At 45.2% G+C, this 17,888-nt stretch overlaps 1 protein-coding gene across 3 annotated transcripts in view; it reads left to right on the forward strand.

The window, feature by feature from the left end:
• Positions 1 to 17,888, forward strand: part of PPP4R1 (protein phosphatase 4 regulatory subunit 1) — a 53,521-nt gene that overhangs the window by 33,594 nt on the left and 2,039 nt on the right. For all 3 annotated transcript variants that reach the window (XM_060200690.1, XM_060200688.1, XM_060200689.1), the window contains exons 12-19: positions 3,379 to 3,542; positions 4,832 to 4,927; positions 7,655 to 7,840; positions 11,830 to 11,991; positions 13,415 to 13,515; positions 15,314 to 15,434; positions 15,519 to 15,653; positions 16,779 to 16,920. In XM_060200690.1, the coding sequence (XP_060056673.1) occupies positions 3,379 to 3,542; positions 4,832 to 4,927; positions 7,655 to 7,840; positions 11,830 to 11,991; positions 13,415 to 13,515; positions 15,314 to 15,434; positions 15,519 to 15,653; positions 16,779 to 16,920 (1,107 nt within the window). The remainder of the gene's footprint in view (positions 1 to 3,378; positions 3,543 to 4,831; positions 4,928 to 7,654; positions 7,841 to 11,829; positions 11,992 to 13,414; positions 13,516 to 15,313; positions 15,435 to 15,518; positions 15,654 to 16,778; positions 16,921 to 17,888) is intronic.

Below are 17,888 nucleotides of genomic sequence, written 5' to 3' on the forward strand. Positions count from 1 at the left end.
TGGTGCAAAGCGCAAGGACCGGCGTAGGGACCCCAGTTCGAGCCCCCAGCTCCCCACCTGCAGGGGAGTCGCTTCACAGGCAGTGAAGCAGGTCTGCGGGTGTCTGTCTTTCTCTCCCCCTCTCTGTCTTCCCCTCCTCTCTCCATTTCTCTCTGTCCTATCCAACAATGACAACAATAAAACAAGGGCAACAAAAGGGAATAAATAAATTTAAAAGTATTTTTATTAATTCTTTTATTGGATAGAGACAGAAACAGAGAAGGAAGTGGGGGCAGAGAAACACCTGTAGCACTGCTTCACCACTTGGTGAAACTTCCCTCCAGCAATGGGGACATAGGGGATTGAACCTGGGTCCTTGTGCACTATAACATGTGCATTCAACCAGGTGTGCCCTTATTTGGCCCCGCCATGGTGTTCATACTGGATTTTCTGAAGGAGATGTCTTCACAGTAGGATACATGCAAACACATTTCAGCATAGGTTTTTAATATAGCAAGGAGGGCTGCGTGACGTGCTTCAAGACATGACCTATGGTAGGTGTGCTCGCCTCTCAAGCCAGCCCACTGCCCAGCTCTGGCTTCTGGGGGGTGCCAGAATTGAACCTGGGACCCAGCTCTGTTGCCTCAGGATGAAAGCCTCCTGCTCAGCCACTGCGCTCTCCCCCCAGCCTCTAGACGGCCTTTTCTGTGAAAGACTTTTGTCAATTACATCCTGGGGCTAAGAATTTCGCATACACCCACTGCCCTCCCCACCTCCACACTCACCAGGCATTTCGTGTGGAATAATACAGTTTAACTCTTAGATACTGTGCTATCTCTTTTTGTACTGTTTCAGTTTTATTTTAGAAACTTAAAAGATTCCATGGGGCAGGGAGGAGACCAAAGTGATTTTTTTTTAAATATTTATTTATTCCCTTTTGTTGCCCTTGTTGTTGTAGTTATTATTATTGTTGTTGTTGATGTCGTTGGATAAGACAGAGAGAAATGGAGAGGGGAGGGGAAGATGGGGAGAGAAAGATAGACACCTGCAGACCTGCTTCACCACTTGTGAAGCGACTCCCCTGCAGGTGGGGAGTCGGGGGCTTGAACCGGGATCCTTGTGCTTTGCGCCGCCTGCGCTTAACCCACTGTGCTACCGCCCAACTCCCGTGATTTTTTTTTTTTAATCAATACACAGAGTCTCACTGATGGCTGAGCGTAAGTCTCACTGATGGCACAGAGCTAGCGTGACTGCGGCTCCAGGTTTAATCCCCGGCACTGCACATGCCAGAGCTGAGTGGTTTTCTTGTCTCTCATGCAAACAAATCTTTCGTTTCAATTAGTACAGGGTACGGGAGACAGCATAGTGATTATGCAAAAATGTTTTTATGCCTGATTGTCTGAGGTCCTATGTTTAGTCCTCAGCACCATCATAAACCACAACTGATCAGTGCTCTGGTCTCTCATTCTGTCTCCTATTAAAAAATAAATGCAGGGGGTCGGGTGGTAGCGCAGCAGGTTAAGCGCAGGTGGCACAAAGCGCAAGGACTGGCATAAGGATCCTAGTTCGAGCCCCCCCAGCTCCCCACCTGCAGGGGAGTCACTTTTTCTCCCCGTCTCTGTCTTCCCCTCCTCTCTCCATTTCTCTCTGTCCTATCCAACAACAACAACATCAAGAGCAATAACAATAATAACTACAACAATAAAACAACAAGGGCAATAAAAGGGAATAAATAAATGCAGAGCCAGCCAGTGGCATACAGGGCTAAGCGCACATAGTACTAAGCGCAAGGACCCGGGCTCTAGTCCCTCCCCTGCTCCACACACATACACCTCTTTCCCATCTACCGTGGGGGATTGCTTCACAAGCGGTTAAACAGGTCTGCACGTGTAGGTGTCTGTCTCTCTCCGTCTCCCCATCTCTCTCTTTCTCTGTCCTATTCAATAAAATGGGGGGGGGATGGCGCCAGGAGCAGTGGACTCATAGTACCAGCACTGAGCCCCAGCCATGACCGTAGAGGCAAATCAATCAGTCAGTAATGTGTTGAATTTGTCTATAAATCATGTGTCTCTTGTTGGATAGAGACAGAAGTCCGGTGGAAAGGGGTAGATAGAGACACCTGTCCTGTAGCACTGCCTCACTGCTGCGAAATTCCCTGCACGGGAGAACCAGGGGCTGGCAGCCAGGTCTTTATTTTATTTTAGAACATAGAGAAATGGAGAGAGTTGGGGAAGACAGACACCTGCAGACCTGCTTCACCGCCTGTGAAGCGACTCCCCTGCAGGTGGGGAGCCGGGGGCTCAAACCGGGATCCTTATCCTTGTGCATCACGCCATATGCGCTTAACCTGCCGCGCTCCCTGTTTTTCTTAGCAAAGCATCGTCTAGTGAAGTAGAGCCGTATGCTGCGTGTTGCTCCATCTCCACTGGCCGATAATCGGATGCAGTTAGAGTAGAAATTCTCCAATGCTGCAGCGTGGCAGTAACGGCACTTTGCTGTGGTTGCTTCTTAAGGGGAATTTAAATGGGGTGGGGCACAGCCTAGTTTTAGTGTGTGTGTGAAATACATTTGAAGTTGAAATCTATAAATATTTCTATTGTGAGCCTATAGCTGCTGAATTGGTACTGGCAGTAATCCCAAGCAGTGTTTGTTTGATTTTGCTAAATGAATCATTGGGGGGGGGGGGCGTAAGAGTGTTTCAGCTTAATGTTGAATCACTTTTGTAAGGACGGTGCAGTTTAAAATGTGGACAGTGCAGTCTGCCAGCACTGAGCACGACTTCTTGGTATGTTTATGTTACCATCCTGGTTTGTCACAAGCAAGACAGCTGGCATTTGGGTTCCCTTGTGTTTGGGGTAACCTACTAATCTCATTTTCGAAGTGAGTTAGAGAAAAATGAACTCGGAAAAGATGAGGTGTTGAAATGTAAGTGCGACAACAAACCCTTTGCCTTTGTAATTGCCCGTGTTTGATGTTGGCAGGCTTTGTGTGACTGCTGTCCCGCCAAGGTAGCTTAGTGAGTGAGTGAGCCTGGTTAAGTTTGATTCACACACTACCAAGACGTAGTTCACTGACACTGGGATTTGACTCCTTTCAATAAATGGGAGCCACCTCTCAAACTAGATAGCGTTTCTCTCCTCCTTGACCAACGCAGAATAATAATGCTCAGTAGCAGATAAACATTTTAATCTCGTGAAGGCACATTAGCTATTCACTTTTCCTCTCGGAGAACCAATGATTTAGTTACTGCAGTAGTGTGTCCCCCCCCTCCCCGCCCCAGCCTTTTGCCGGCCGTGTCAGCAAAGTGTCTGCTCCGGTGTGACACGGAGGAGAGAGAAGCTGTCGGGCCGGTCCTGGTTCTGCTGCTCACGTGCCGCCTCCACCCTGTTCCGACTGCAGCGCAAGTGGACGTGTTGTCAGCCGCACTTCGCGCGTCCAGCATGGAAGAAGCCGGCGACGCAGCCCCGAGCCGAGCCGTGCAGGACGACGCGGGCACAGATGAGCCGCCCGAGAGCCGAGCGAACCCAGGCGCCCCGGTGCCTTTCATCAGCAGTGCCGTGGAGGTAACGGGCTCAACGTGTCTATCAAGAGCAGTGCGAATCCGCAACCTTCCTGGGGACCGTGTAGCCGCTGACTTGCAGACAGTACATTTTGCGATCGGCACATGGCGTGTGTTGCTGATCTCCCTCGGCCCTCCTTTTTTAGAAAACTGACTGTCACCGTATCTTGTCTTTGTGACATTTGTCTCATCTGAAACGCTTGGAAAAATAGATCTCAATCCTGTCTACATGACCATGTCCGTAGCCTTAATGTTAATGTAGCTCACTGCAGTGAAATAGTCTTACTAGAAACAAAGCCCGTTATCAAGAATAATTAACTCTTCCCTTTTCTTTTTGGAGAGGTGCTTTGTTTCTGATCGGACCATTTCACTGCAGCAAGCAACACAGTATTCTGAGCTGAAGATCGGGACTTGAGGCCAAGTTGCGGAGGGCCAGTGGCATAATCTGGACTCTGGAGTGTGAGGGTGGGTACTGTTACTAGCATCATATTTGCTGTGTTCTTGGAGCTATTTTATAACCCACCCCCCTGATTTCCTAGTATAACCTGCCAAGCCACCGTTATTTGGCATCAGTATCTTCTGATCCCTTAACTCTGTAGATGAACACGCCGCTGATGGCCCGAGCCAAATGGTCACAGATCTGAAGAGCTTGAAAGATAAACTCAGAGTGGCTACACACACACACACACAGACACAGACACACACAGACACACTGGGATAGCAAGAAAGAGTCGTAGAGGTTTAGTGGGTTTCTATTTGGGGTTTTTTTTTTGTTAGATGACATCGGGCATATGAAGGCGTTTTATGTAATGGCCACTGTTTCAGAATGAAACCCTGACCAACTCACCTTTTGTCATTGGAGATGCAGTACTGTGCAGTACCTTGATTCTGGAAGGTATTTTGCCATTGGCTTTAGCTGCCAAAAATAATGAGAAATTCAAAATGAATGGCCAAGAAAAGAAACAGTAGACAAATGACATCTGACATCCTACGGCCTCTAAAACATCTAATTGAGATACTAACTTGTAAATGAGCCAATTGTAGCTCACCGGGCCACTTTGAGACTAGCTCGGCATTTTCTTTTCAGTTGCTTTCATTCTGGGATTCATTCTTGAAAGGTTTTAGGTATCTTTCATAAATTGTAAGAACAGAAAAATTTATATGTATTTATATATATATATATATATATATATATATTTAGTACTCTTGACAGGTAAGTAACTTGATAAGATAGTTTTAGTGAAAGAAATGTGAAACGAGACCATTTTTAAATAAAATATTTTTTCCTAACAGAACACGGACTCCTCTCTCCACTATATCCATAACGATTCAGACTTGAGCACCAGTGGTAGTTTTAGCCCCGACGAGGAAAGGCGATCTAAAGTACAAGTAAGTGACAAAAACGCTTAATTTTTGTGGCTGTTCTCGACTCCCTTTTTAAAAAAATTCATATCTCGCTAATGTGCTTATAGTCAGGTTTTGGGTTTTTTTTTTTTTTTTTGTCTCTTTGTTTTTCATACTTTCTATAAGAAAGTTCAAACGGGGAGTCGGGCTGTAGCGCAGCAGGTTAAGCGCAGGTGGCACAGAGCACAAGGACCGGCATAAAGATCCCGGTTCGAACCCCGGCTCCCCACCTGCAGGGGAGTCACTTCACAGGCGGTGAAGCAGGTCTGCAGGTGTCTTGTCTTTCTCTCCCCCTCTCTGTCTTCCCCTCCTCTCTCCGTTTCTTTCTGTCCTATCCAACGACGACAACAACAATAATAACTACAACAATAAAACAAGGGCAACAAAAGGGAATAAATAAATAAAATAAAATATTAAAAAAAAAGAAAGTTCAAACAGAATAAAACATAAACACAAGTGTTTCTCTCTGCATGCGTGTTAAGCCCATTCTTGAGAGCATCCACAGTTTCTCTTTTGTATTTACTTATTTTTGTGGCTGCATGAGCCCAGTTGATGTACTTCCTGGACGTGGTGGTGTCACATGACAACGTGTTTTGTCTTGCGCAATGCAGAGGGATAAGCTGCCCCAGGTTCCCTGCGGCAAGCTGTAAGCCCGCCCGAGAACACGGCTCTAAGCCCTTATATAGTGCTGTCTAGTGACAAGCGGCCTTCTCATTTTAAACATGCAGAATTATTGATATAAAATACTTTGTACTTTTTCCTTTATTTAAAAAAAAAGAAAAGTGTCTTGGAGATCTTTCCACACGAGCACATAAGGAGCTGTAGCCCTCCAGCCTCCATTCGTATGGAGCTGTGTTGTGCTTCAAAAAGCTGTTGGAGAGGAGCCAGGTGGTGGCGCACCGGGTCAAGCACGCCCAGTACAAAGTGCAAGGACCCTCGCAGGAATCCTGCTTCAAACCCCCGGCTCCACCTGCAGGAGCGGTGAGGCAGGGCTGCAGGTGTCTCTCCCCATCTCTCCTCTCTGTCTCCCCCTCCCCCTCTCAGTTTCTCTGTGTCCTATCCAAAAAATCAAAGACTAATAAAAAACAAAACTGGCCACAGGAGCAGTGGATTTGTAGTGCAGGCACCGAGCCCCAGTGACAACCCTGGAGGCAGAAAATAAATGAATTAATCAATTCAAAAAGATAAAAAGGTATTATGGCCATGACTGCAGTTGTGTGTACACATGCAGGCACGTGATGCTGGGAACTGAGTTCAGAGCTTCATACACGCAAAGCACGAGCTCACCAGCCTCTGGGCATCACTAGCCGCTCCGTGTTTTCATGAGCAGGGGCCTCTGGTGCTTCAGCAGGAAAGCCTTCCAGCTCAGCTGTCACGCTGTCTCCCCAGACCTCGGGTTAGTAGTACTGTGCCCTTATAAGCACTGCTTTACCCATCATGCTTGTCGCTGCCTGTTGATTGCTTCTGGGGTTACTGCAGGTAGATTTCCTAGGTTAGAGAGTATGTGAACATGAACTTCTTTATGACTAGTGGAATCAGTATTGTTAGTTTTCCTTAACTATAGTCTTATTTCGAATTCTGCATGCACACATTTGCGTATTCATGTCTTTAAACTTGAAAAGGTGTCTGCAGTTAATAATTCAAACGTTAAAGAGGCATTGAGTGAGTTTGTTTTTCTCTTTTACTGTTTATTTTTGTTTTCCCCAAAGCAACCAGTGTTACTTTTATTTCTGTATCCAAGCCACATTCCACATGCATAAGCAAGATTGTCTTTCTTATCTTTATTTCACACACACACACACACACACAGAGAGAGAGAGAGAGAGGCCAAAACATAGGGAATTTTACATGAGGCCTCCAGCATGCAGGCCCTGTGCCCTGACCACTAAGTCTTTTCCTAGCTGCTATTCATTTTACTTTTTCTTATATTTATAAAAATGATTTTAGGTAAGGATCTCGGTTTGAGCCCCCAGCTCCCTACCTGCAGGGGAGTTGCTTCATAAGCGGTGAAGCAGGTCTGCAGGTGTCTGTCTTTCTCTCCCCCTCTGTCCTCCCCATCTCTCTCCATTTCTCTGTCCTATCCAACAACGACGACATCAATAATAACTACAACAATAAAACAATGGCAACAAAAGGGAATGAATAAATATTAAAAAATGGTTTTAGGTATGTAGGCCCTAAATTTTCATGAGTAATTCCTAAATTTATATCTAAAAGTGGGTATTATTTTTAAAAAATAGTGTGCTTGGAGCATACAAAGGTTACTTTTGCCACATTCATCAATCTACATTAAACTTGATGTTTCTTGCCTGCATTACAAGTCCAGAAGGTGGCATAGTGTGTATACAGCTCTGAACGTGCCTGCACAAGGCACAGGTTCAGTTCCCGGCATTGTGTGTGCCTTTGTGAGGCTCTATTTCTCTCTCTCTCTCTCATTATAAATAAGTCATTTTTACTAAAAAGGTACTGGCCTTTTTTTTTTTGATATTTCATTTTTAGTTAGTACCAGTTCTGGTTGTCCTTTCAAGCTGTTTTCTGTTTTAAGACCATAATCATTTTTATTTTTTTCAGTGATTAGATACCTGAAATTTTTGAGATTGTTCTTTCTCTACTGCTTAATGCTGTGTCAGATCCTTATGTTTAGAAGCAAGATCATCTCATTGCTATTCCAGCTGCTCAAAGTGCGTCCTGTTGTGTCTCTCTCTTCACCAGGATGTCGTACCTCAGGCTCTGTTAGACCAGTATCTGTCCATGACCGACCCCTCCCGGGCACAGACCGTTGACACTGAAATCGCTAAGCATTGTGCGTACAGCCTTCCTGGTGTGGCCCTGACCCTCGGCCGGCAGAACTGGCATTGCCTGAGGGAGACCTATGAGACCCTGGCGTCAGACATGCAGGTGAGTCGAGCATCTATGAAATGTGCGTGTGGAGGGTACAACGTTTTGCCTTTCAAAGCCTGGTAGAGTTTCTGTTCATGTCCTCTCAAGTACTTGCCATTACAGAAAATAAATGTACAGATGGGCGTAATAATTTAAAAAAAAAAAGGGAGTCTGGCAGTAGTGCAGCAGGTTAAGCACAGTGCATGTGGCACCGAGCACAAGGACCAGCGGAAGGATCCCGGTTCGAGCCCCCGGCTCCCCACCTGCAGGGGAGTCGCTTCACAGGCAGTGAAGCAGGTCTGCAGGTGTCTGTCTTTCTCTCCCCCTCTCTGTCTTCCCCATCTTTCTCCATCTCTCCTATCCAGCAGCAGCGACATCAGTAACAACAGTAATAACTACAATAACAGTAAGAAAACAACAAGGGCAACAAAAGGGGGAAAAAGAAAAAACAAAAGTAGAAGCTCGGGAGGTAGCCCAAGAGAAGGAAGGCAGTGGCCTTGGAAGGAAGAAGCCCGTAATGGGGTTTCTGGGATCCCAGGTGCTAGCTGGAGTGATGCTCTCGTTTCTGTTTTTTTTTTTTTTTTTTCTCTCTCCCTATCTTGTGTTAGTGAATAAAATCTTCATAATTTTTTTGTTTAGAAAATATCTGAAAAGTAATAACTACCAAAGATATTTCTTTGTGCTTTGTCTTACATGTTGACAACTTTTTAATCTAGGTGTTTACTCCGAAATAGTAGAAGCAATTTCTTTTGACACACCTAAGGATCCTAGAAGCTTGTTGTTTAAGGTTCTGATATATGTCGGGCTGCACCTCGGAGAAGAGACTAATTATTTGACGATATAGGATTTATTTTTCCTTTTAGAAAGAGTGTAGTAGTGGTCCGGGCAGTGGCACAGTGGATAAAGCACCGGACTCTCAAGCATGAGGTCCTGAGTTCAATCCCCGGCAGCACATGTACCAGAGTGATGTCTGGTTCTTTCTCCTATGTTTCTCATTAATAAATAAATAAGATCTTTAAAAAAGAAAAAAGAAGGGAGTCGGGTAGTAGCGCAGCGGTTAAGCGCAGGTGGCGCTAAAGCGCAAGGACCGGTGTGAGGATCCTGCCTGAGCCCCCGGCTTCCCACCTGCAGGGGAGTCGCTTCACAGGTGGTGAAGCAGGTCTGCAGGTGTCTGTCTTTCTCTCCCCCTCTCTGTCTTCCCCATCTCTCTCCATTTCTCTGTCCTATCCAACAACAACAACATCAACAACTGCAACAATAATAACTATAGCAATAAAACAACAAGGGCAATAAAAGGGAATAAATAAATGAAGAAAATTTTTTTAAAAAGAGAAAGAAACAGTGTAGTAAACATCCTTTTAAAATTTATTTAACCAGAGCACTGCTCAGTTCTGGCACATGGTAGTGCTGGGGATTGAACGTGGGAGCTGGGAGCCTAAAGCATATGTCATTTTTGGCATAGCGTTATGCTATCTCCCCAACCCATAAACACTTTTTTAAAGCCGTAATATAGTTGTAGTTGCATTAACCAGTACCCCTGGCTCCTATCCTGAATTCAGTCTGCATTGCAGTCCATGTAGAAAAAGACTTGTAGGGTGTCCTCCCTCCCTCCCTGCTCTCACACACTGTCCACAGCTTTAGAAGAGCATGGATTGTGAAGGGTGTTTGGACATCTGTGACTTTTCTGCCAGCCTGCACCACCCCTGACTTTGTGTGACTTAAATTTCTACACTGCTAGAATGGGTTTCTATACACCAAAACTTGGCAACAAAACATATTCCTTGAGTTCAGTTAATCTCTCACTAAGAGTTTGGTTAAACCAGTTGCTGTTGAGATGAGTGACTTTTTCTTAAGTGCCTTAGTGATTAGTATTTTGCTTTTCAAGAAATGGATTGATTGGCAAGTTCAAGACAGAAAAATAAAAACTAGAGAGAATATAATTTGAATTTTTCTATTAGTGGATATGCATTTCTTTTTTTTTTTTTTTTTTTTTTTTTTTTTACACTATGAGAGGGATAGGAGGAGAGAGAAGGGACCAGACATCACTCTGGTACATGTGCTGCCAGGGATAGAACTCAGGATCTCATGCTTGAGAGTCCAACCCTTTCATCCACTGTGCCAGCTCCCAGGCCCCTGCATCTCCATTTTTACTCCATAGGGTAGGCACCTACCCTCATCCAGACATCTGTGCTTCAGCTGTTTCTTTTTTGTTTTTGTTTTTTTTATCATGGATGTAGGTGCAAATTTGTGCTCTAACATTGGAGGGTGGGGATAAACCTGATGCTCCTTAGCAGTTAAAAGTGTAAGTTAAGCAGCAATTTGAAAATAATGTGGAGGGGGGAAAAGTTGTTTTGTTTTGTTTTTGCCTCCTGGGTTATTGCTGAGACTCCACTGCTCCTGGAGGCCCTTACCACCCACCCCCTTTTGTTGCCCTTATTATTATTATTAATGTCGTCATTGTTGGATAGGACAGAGTGAGATGGAGAGAGGAAGGAAAGACGGGGAGAGAAAGACACCTGCAGACCTGCTTCACCACTTGTGAAGTGACTCCACTGCAGGCGGGGAGCCGGGGGTTCGAACCGGGATCCTTCTGCTGTTGCACTTCACGCCACGTGTGCTTAACCTGCTGAGCTACTGCCTGACCCCCGAAGAAAAGACGTTTTAATGTTAACTTGTCTACAAATGCAGGCTTTTCCGTTTAGGAGTTTGTTTTTTTTTTTCTCTTTTTTTTTTTATTCTTTTTTATATTTATTTTATTTATTCCCTTTGTTGCCCTTGTTGTTTTATTGTTGTAGTTATTATTGTTGTTGTCGTTGTTGGATAGGACAGAGAGAAACGGAGAGAGGAGGGGAAGACAGAGGGGGAGAGAAAGAGAGACACCTGCAGACCTGCTTCACCGCCTGTGAAGCGACTCCCCTGCAGGTGGGGAGCCGGGGTTCGAACAGGGATCCTTATGCCGGTCCTTGTGCTTTGCGCCACCTGCACTTAACCCGCTGTGCTACAGCCCAACTCCCAGGAATTCTTTTATGGGACTGTCAGTTAAACTTTTTTCCTACTCTAGTTATTTGTTGATTCCTTAAAAAATTACTTTGGGTAGGGGTCCAGGTGTTGGTGCACCTGGTTGAGCGCACATGTTACAGTGAGCAAGGACCCAGCTTCGAGTCCTCGGTCCCCACCTGCAGGGGGAAAGCTTCACAAGTGGTGAAGCAGGGCTGCCGGTGTCTCTCTGTCTCTCTATCACTCCCTTCCCTCTCAATTTCTGACTGTCTCTATACAACAAATAGATTTAAAAAAGATTACTTTGTTGGGAGTCGGGCGGTAGCGCAGCGGGTTAAGCGCATGTGGCACAAAGCACAAGGACCGGCGTAAGGATCCCAGTTCAAGCCCCTGGCTCCCCACCTGCAGGGGAGTCGTTTCACAGGCAGTGAAGCAGGTCTGCAGGTGTCTGTCTTTCCTTCCCCCTCTCTGTCTTCTCCTCCTCTCTCCATTTCTCTCTGTCCTATCTAACAACAACGACATCAATAAAAACAATAATAACTATGACAAGGGCAATAAAAGGGAAAATAAATAAATGTATAACATTTTTTCTTTAAATTACTTTGTTGAATTTTTGAACTATGAGAAACTGTAAAGGAATCGGGTTCCTGGGATCCCCTGTGCTCTGGTTTGCACTCCCCCTCTGTCTTGTGTTAGGGCAAGGAGAATACCTGTCAGCCTTGGTCAGTGTGGGACATAGAGTGCCCAGAGAACCACAAAACCCAAAACGTCAGGTGACTTGCAGGCACATCCCCCTTCATTACTGAAAAAAGAGACAGGACACGCTGTGCAGACATTTTTAAGTTTTCTGCTAGTTTTTGATACATGGGCACTTAGATCTGTCATTGCTGTAACTTGTGTTTTAATTTTATTCAAGTATAAATCATCTTTCATGTGCCGTATGAGAGCTATAGCCCCAAAAGCACTTTGTGCTCACTTGCTAACAAAAACGGTTGTTTTTATTTCTACAGTGGAAGGTTCGCAGAACGTTGGCCTTCTCCATCCATGAACTTGCGATTATTCTTGGAGATCAGTTGACAGCTGCAGATCTGGTTCCAATATTTAATGGGTTTTTAAAAGATCTTGATGAAGTCAGAATAGGTGTCCTGAAACATTTGCATGACTTTCTGAAGGTAATTTAAATTTAAGATTTTTTATTTTCTGCTATTATCAAATGATACGTTCTTTTTAAGAAAACATCAGTTGATGTTAAGGTGGCTTAGAGAAATAGCCCTGTTTCAGTCAGTTTTGTTGATGGTGCTTTAATTTAAAAGAATTATGTTAAATTAGATTTTAGTCCTCATTCCAGAAATCTGTGTGAGGTCTCTGGTCTCAAGGTAAATGGCATTGACTTTACAAATTACTTAATTCTGGGAGTCGGGCGGTAGTGTAGCAGGTTAGCGCACATAGCGCAAAGTGCAAGGACTGGTGTAAAGATCCCGGTTTGAGCCCCCGCCTCCTCACCTGTGGGGGGGCTCCCCACCTGCAGGGGAGTCTCTTCACAGGCGGTGAAGCAGCTCTGCCTTTCTCTCCCTGTCTTTCTCTCCCCCTCTGTCTTCTCCTCTCTCCATTTCTCTCTGTCGTATCCAACAACAACGATGACATCAGTAACAACAATAATAACTACAACAACAACAAAAAAGAACAACAAAAGGGAAAATAAATATTTTAAAAATAATAATAATAACATAACCCAGAATACTAAAGTCTAACCTACACTTCTCCCCTTTGTGATCCTGTCTATCTGATGTATAGTTTGCTTCTGTTTACATCAAATTGTAGGGGGTTGCTCCATGTTTACTATGAACCCAATTTTAAATAACAGCAGGACAGTAGTTGAGACGATCTTTTTTCACTCGGCATGTTTGTTGAGCCCTTAGAATGTGCCTCCATAGTGCCTTTCACAGGAAGGAGTCCGTGCCGCCCTTTGAAGGCCTTGGGAATAAGGTGTAGAGCTCTCTAGTGAGACTGCAGGGCTTCGTGAGGGCCACTGGAACAAGGGAAAGAAACCAGTAGTTGAAAGAGAAGCGTAAACTGTCGACCGTCTCTCACTAATTCCCCCAGTTGAAGACGAGGGAAGGGGAAGGAGACACACCTGGGAAACAGGCGCCGCAGGATCGGCATGTAGCTGCTGCAGGTGGGATCAGGACGAGGGCTAGAGAAAGGCTTCAGAGGAAGGTCGAGTGTGACCTTCTGGAGGCCTTGTGCGCCCGAGCGCAGGCGACCTGGTTGCCACCAAATCAAACCTCTGTGCACAGTCTGCCACCTTTCTCTCAGGTAACACCTGGGAAACAAGAGGTGTAGGTGGAGTTGGGAAAGGAAAGGAGGCTTACCTGTTCTTAGAATAAGGCAAGGCACATGTCACATCGTCTTTCCTAAGAACACACCCCTCCGTCCCCCAGCACCACCATAAGCCAGACTTGAGCAGTGCTCTGCTGAAAACGGATGGCCGTAAAGAAGGACCACCCCTATGATTTGTCGCTGATTTGAAACCGTTTAATAAAGGAAATAAGCCCATGCCTTGTTCTAATAGACATTTTTGTTTGGTTACCTCAGCTTCTTCATATTGACAAAAGAAGAGAATATCTTTATCAACTCCAGGAGTTTTTGGTGACAGATAATAGTAGGAACTGGCGCTTTCGAGCTGAACTGGCAGAGTAAGTTGCAAGGACCCGTCTACCGTTTGTGCTTCGGAGGGCTGTGTGTTTGCTGCATCTTTGCCTTTCGAGGTCCCTCCCCTCAGGACTTTGTGTATATCCTAGTCTGGTCTTGCTGAAAGTGCATTTCCTCTCAGCTTTTTTTTTTTCCCCCCTTCTTCTGCACTTTGGAAAGTTTTCCACCATGTGTTTAAGTTGTGGTACTGTCACACATAGCCGGATGTGCCAGTTAATGACATGGAGTGTATCCTCGGTGCTGTACGACCAGTACCTCTCTCAGGCCTAGAGCGTTTGTCTTCCCCAGAGATGAGCCCTGAAAAGCACTCACTCTCCACCCCCCTCAGCCCCGCCGGCCATCACTAATCTACTTTGTCGCAGTGAATGTTCATATTCTGAATATTCTGCGCATGTGGAATGTGTCCAACTTGTAACACTGCCTGAGGACTTAGTGTAATGCTTTCAAGGTTTATGTGGTAGCATGCGTCAGAACTGCTATCACTTTTTCAAAAGTTATATATTTATATAAAATGACATATTGATTTGATAAGAGAATCAGAGGAAGAATCAGGACATGACTGGCATTTTCAGTCCTAGGGATCAAACTCAGCACCTCATACATGCCACGTCCTGTGTTCTTGCTAAAGCTCCTCCACAGTGCAGGCCTGCCTTCCTTTCTTGGGATGAGGTATATGTCGCACCCGGCAGAGGCCAGAGAGTGTGGGGGGAGTTTTTAATATCAGAGAAGAATTTTAAAAAGTTTTTATTTCTTTTTTGGACAGAGACAGAAATTAAGAGGGAAGGGGGGAGGTAGAGAGAAGAGAGAGAGAGAGAGACCTACAGTACTGCTTCACTCCTCATGAAAATTCTTCCCTGCAGGTGGGGGCTAGGGGTTTGAACTCAGGTCCTTATGCACAGTAACTTGTACACTCTTACTGGGTGGGTCACTGCCCAGTCCCCAGAAAAGAGTAAGTTTCTATTTCTCTTGTTGAGAAGTTAGGTCTCTGAATAAATACACGTGTGGTTTGTCACTGCTGCACTGTTAAAACACGTTTATAGTTCACTCCCTGCTTCTACACTGTGAAGACTTTTAAAACAAAATCTGAAAAGTGGGTAGCATCCATACTCAACTACTCCTTCAAGGGCACTGCTTTATTTGTGGGGTCAGCTTAGCGGATGCCCTGAGCGGGCCGAGTTTGCATCTGGCACGGCAGGGATATTGGGGATGTTAACAGACTCCTTTACGCCAGACAGACATCCCACTAGAAATTGCTCAGAGTGGTGACGGGTGCAGGTCAGATGGCCTAAAGCTACAAGGCCTTCCTTACTGGTATACCTGCTTTGTAGATGGAAGTTTCCGAGCACAATTTAAACAGTTACTGTGGGAAAGTCGGTTCCATGTTTTGCTTGGTCCTTCCGTATGCAGATTTCCATCACTCTTGCTCTCCTTAAATTATAGGCAAAAGAGAGAATCCTTGCCATCAGGAAATAGCTCCTGTGGTCGAGTTCTGGATCCCCATTTCCATGTACTGGAGTCGGGCTCTATCTTCCCCTGTATCTAATATAAACTGAATAATAGAAACAAAAAGATAAACTCCTTGATCATCGCACTGTTTAAATGCATCTCCCGATAGTCAAAAAATCGAAGTAGTTCTACGTCCAATTCTAGCTGGTTCCTCACTGGTCTCAGCCTGTGTTGTCAAGCTGTAGTGTGCAGTTCTGCAAATGGTCTGGATGATAAACCTGTTTCTGTTTGTCTTATGCTAAGACACTAACTGCTTTTTCTGATTCGCGTTGGCAGGCAACTGATTCTCCTTCTCGAGCTGTATGGTCCCAGGGATGTCTACGATTACTTACGGCCCATCGCTCTGAGTCTGTGCGCAGATAAAGTCTCTTCTGTTCGCTGGGTCTCCTACAAGCTGGTATGTGTTCAACTTTCGTGATTCTGCTCATAGTCTCCCGTAAAGTCACTGAACAAGAGCTACTCCTCACTTCTTTTCCCCCAGGTCAGTGAGATGGTGAAGAAGCTCCACATGGCAGCCCCACCCACGTTTGGAGTGGACCTCATCAACGAGCTCGTAGAGAATTTCGGTAGATGCCCCAAGTGGTCCGGCCGGCAGGCCTTCGTCTTTGTCTGCCAGGTGAGTGAGAACCTGGTGATTTCTTTCTTTCTTTCTTTTTTTTAAATACTTATTTATTCCCTTTTGTTGCCCTTGTTGTTTTATTGTTGTAGTTATTATTATTGTTATTGATGTCATTGTTGTTGGATAGGACAGAGAGAAATGGAGAGAGGAGGGGAAGACAGAGAGGGGGAGAGAAAGACAGACACCTGCAGACCTGCTTCACCGCCTGTGAAGGGACTCCCCTGCTGGTGGGGAGCCGGGGGCTCAAATTGTGATCCTGACACCGGTCCTTGCGCTTTGCATCACGTGCGCTTAACCTGCTGCGCTACTGCCCAACTCCCCATGCACCCCCCCCCTTTTTTTTAAAAGATTTTATTTATTTATGAGAAAGATAGGAGGAGAAAGAAAGAACCAGACATCACTCTGGCACATGTGTTGCCGGGGATTGAACTCAGGACCCCATGCTTGAGAGTCCAAAGCTTTATCACTGCGACACCTCCCAGACCACGCGCCCTCTTTCTTAAGGAGCAGAACTTTTCTTTATGGCTTCTATTTTTAGAGCCAGTGATTTCCTCAGAGCAGGTCTTTCTCTTTCATTCTCCATGTTCCCCAGCTGTTTATGAATTGGTAACATCCACAGGCCTCCACTAGAGGGCGCCTGGGGCTTTTGACTCAATGCAGGTATGAACGTGAAGGAGATTGTGAACATGTCTGGTCTCTGTACAGCTTACAGAGCATGTGTATCTATGGAGATTTAGTCATCGTGTGTGTGTGTGTGTGTGTGTGTGTGTGGGTGGGTGTGTGTGTTCTTTTCCTTTCTTTTTTTAATGAGAGAAAAGAGACCAGAGAATTGTTCTGTCACATACAGTGCTGGAAATTGAAGCTAGGTGATCAAGTGGTCTGCCTACAGAGCCATCTCCCAGGATGCTTAATTATGTCAATTAAAAAAAATAAATGGAGTAATTAAATCTATAGCACTTAAGTGGTCAGTGAAAGATTTTGTTGAGTAGTGTTGCATTGTGGTAGAATGAGTTGACAGAGAAACCTGACGTGGTTCTTTCTTCCTCCCTTCCTTTCTCCCTTCCTTTCCCTCCCCTCCCCTCCCCTCCCCTCCCCTCCCCTCCCCTCCCCTCCCCTTCCCAGACTGTTATTGAAGATGACTGCCTTCCCATGGACCAGTTTGCTATGCACCTGATGCCACATTTGCTAACCTTGGCAAATGATAGGGTTCCGAATGTCAGAGTGCTTCTTGCAAAGACATTGAGACAAACTCTCCTAGAAAAAGGTAGGTCGATGACTTTTATTAAGAAGAGTGTTGGCAGCAGGGAGGGGGGGCGTCTACTACTGAATAGATAGATAAGCCGAGTGCGCTCTTCAGTCATTCTGTTTTTAGAAATCTGGTTGAAGATGGTCAGTCGTTAATGACGGCTCACTCTAAGAGTGAACATAGAAGACTAGAGAGTGGGGGGGGAAGTGCTTTTCATCATCGCACTTCTACTTAATTTTTTGAGACTTTTTTTTCTTTTGCCTCCAGGGTTATTGCTGGGGCTGGGTGCCTGCACTAGACGAAGCTACTGCTCCTGGAGGCCATTTTCCATTCTGTTGCCCTTGATGTTGTATTTCTTATTGTCGTCATTGTTGGAAGGACAGAGAGAAATGGAGAGAGGAGGGGAAGATGGGGGTTGGGGGGGAGAAAGACAGACCCCTGCAGACCTGCTTCACTGCACGTGGGGAGCTGGGGGCTCCAACCGGGATCCTGACGCGGGTCCTTGCACTTTGCACCACCTGCGCTTAACCCGCTGCGCTACCACCCGACCCCCAGACTTCTGTTTTTTTAAGATGAGATAGTTGCAGTTGAGAGAGAAAAAGAAGCCCTTAGAGCACCGTTTCTGCCTCGTGAATGCTGCCATTAACACTAACAGCCTCAGACATGCAGTCTCTTTGCTCTCACAGTTCAGATTAACTTCTGGTATCAGTCTGAATTTTTGAAAGATAAAAAATACTTGTTGAAAATTGAATAGTTTTGAAAAGGTGACTATTTAGGACCATGAAAAATTATTGTCTTTGGCACACCGCACATGAAAAAAGAACTTAGTAAACTTTGTAGAATATAGGTATAAACAAAAATTGCTTCTCAGCTTTAGAACTTTTTTTTCAACTAGCAATTATACTGACATAGCTAGAAAAGAGAGTTTGTGTTGTGGGAGTAGTTGGCATTTGGAGAGCACTTTTTTCCATTCACTTAGGTTAATA

This window comes from Erinaceus europaeus, chromosome 10, assembly GCF_950295315.1.
Source record: "Erinaceus europaeus chromosome 10, mEriEur2.1, whole genome shotgun sequence".
Taxonomy (NCBI): domain Eukaryota; kingdom Metazoa; phylum Chordata; class Mammalia; order Eulipotyphla; family Erinaceidae; genus Erinaceus; species Erinaceus europaeus.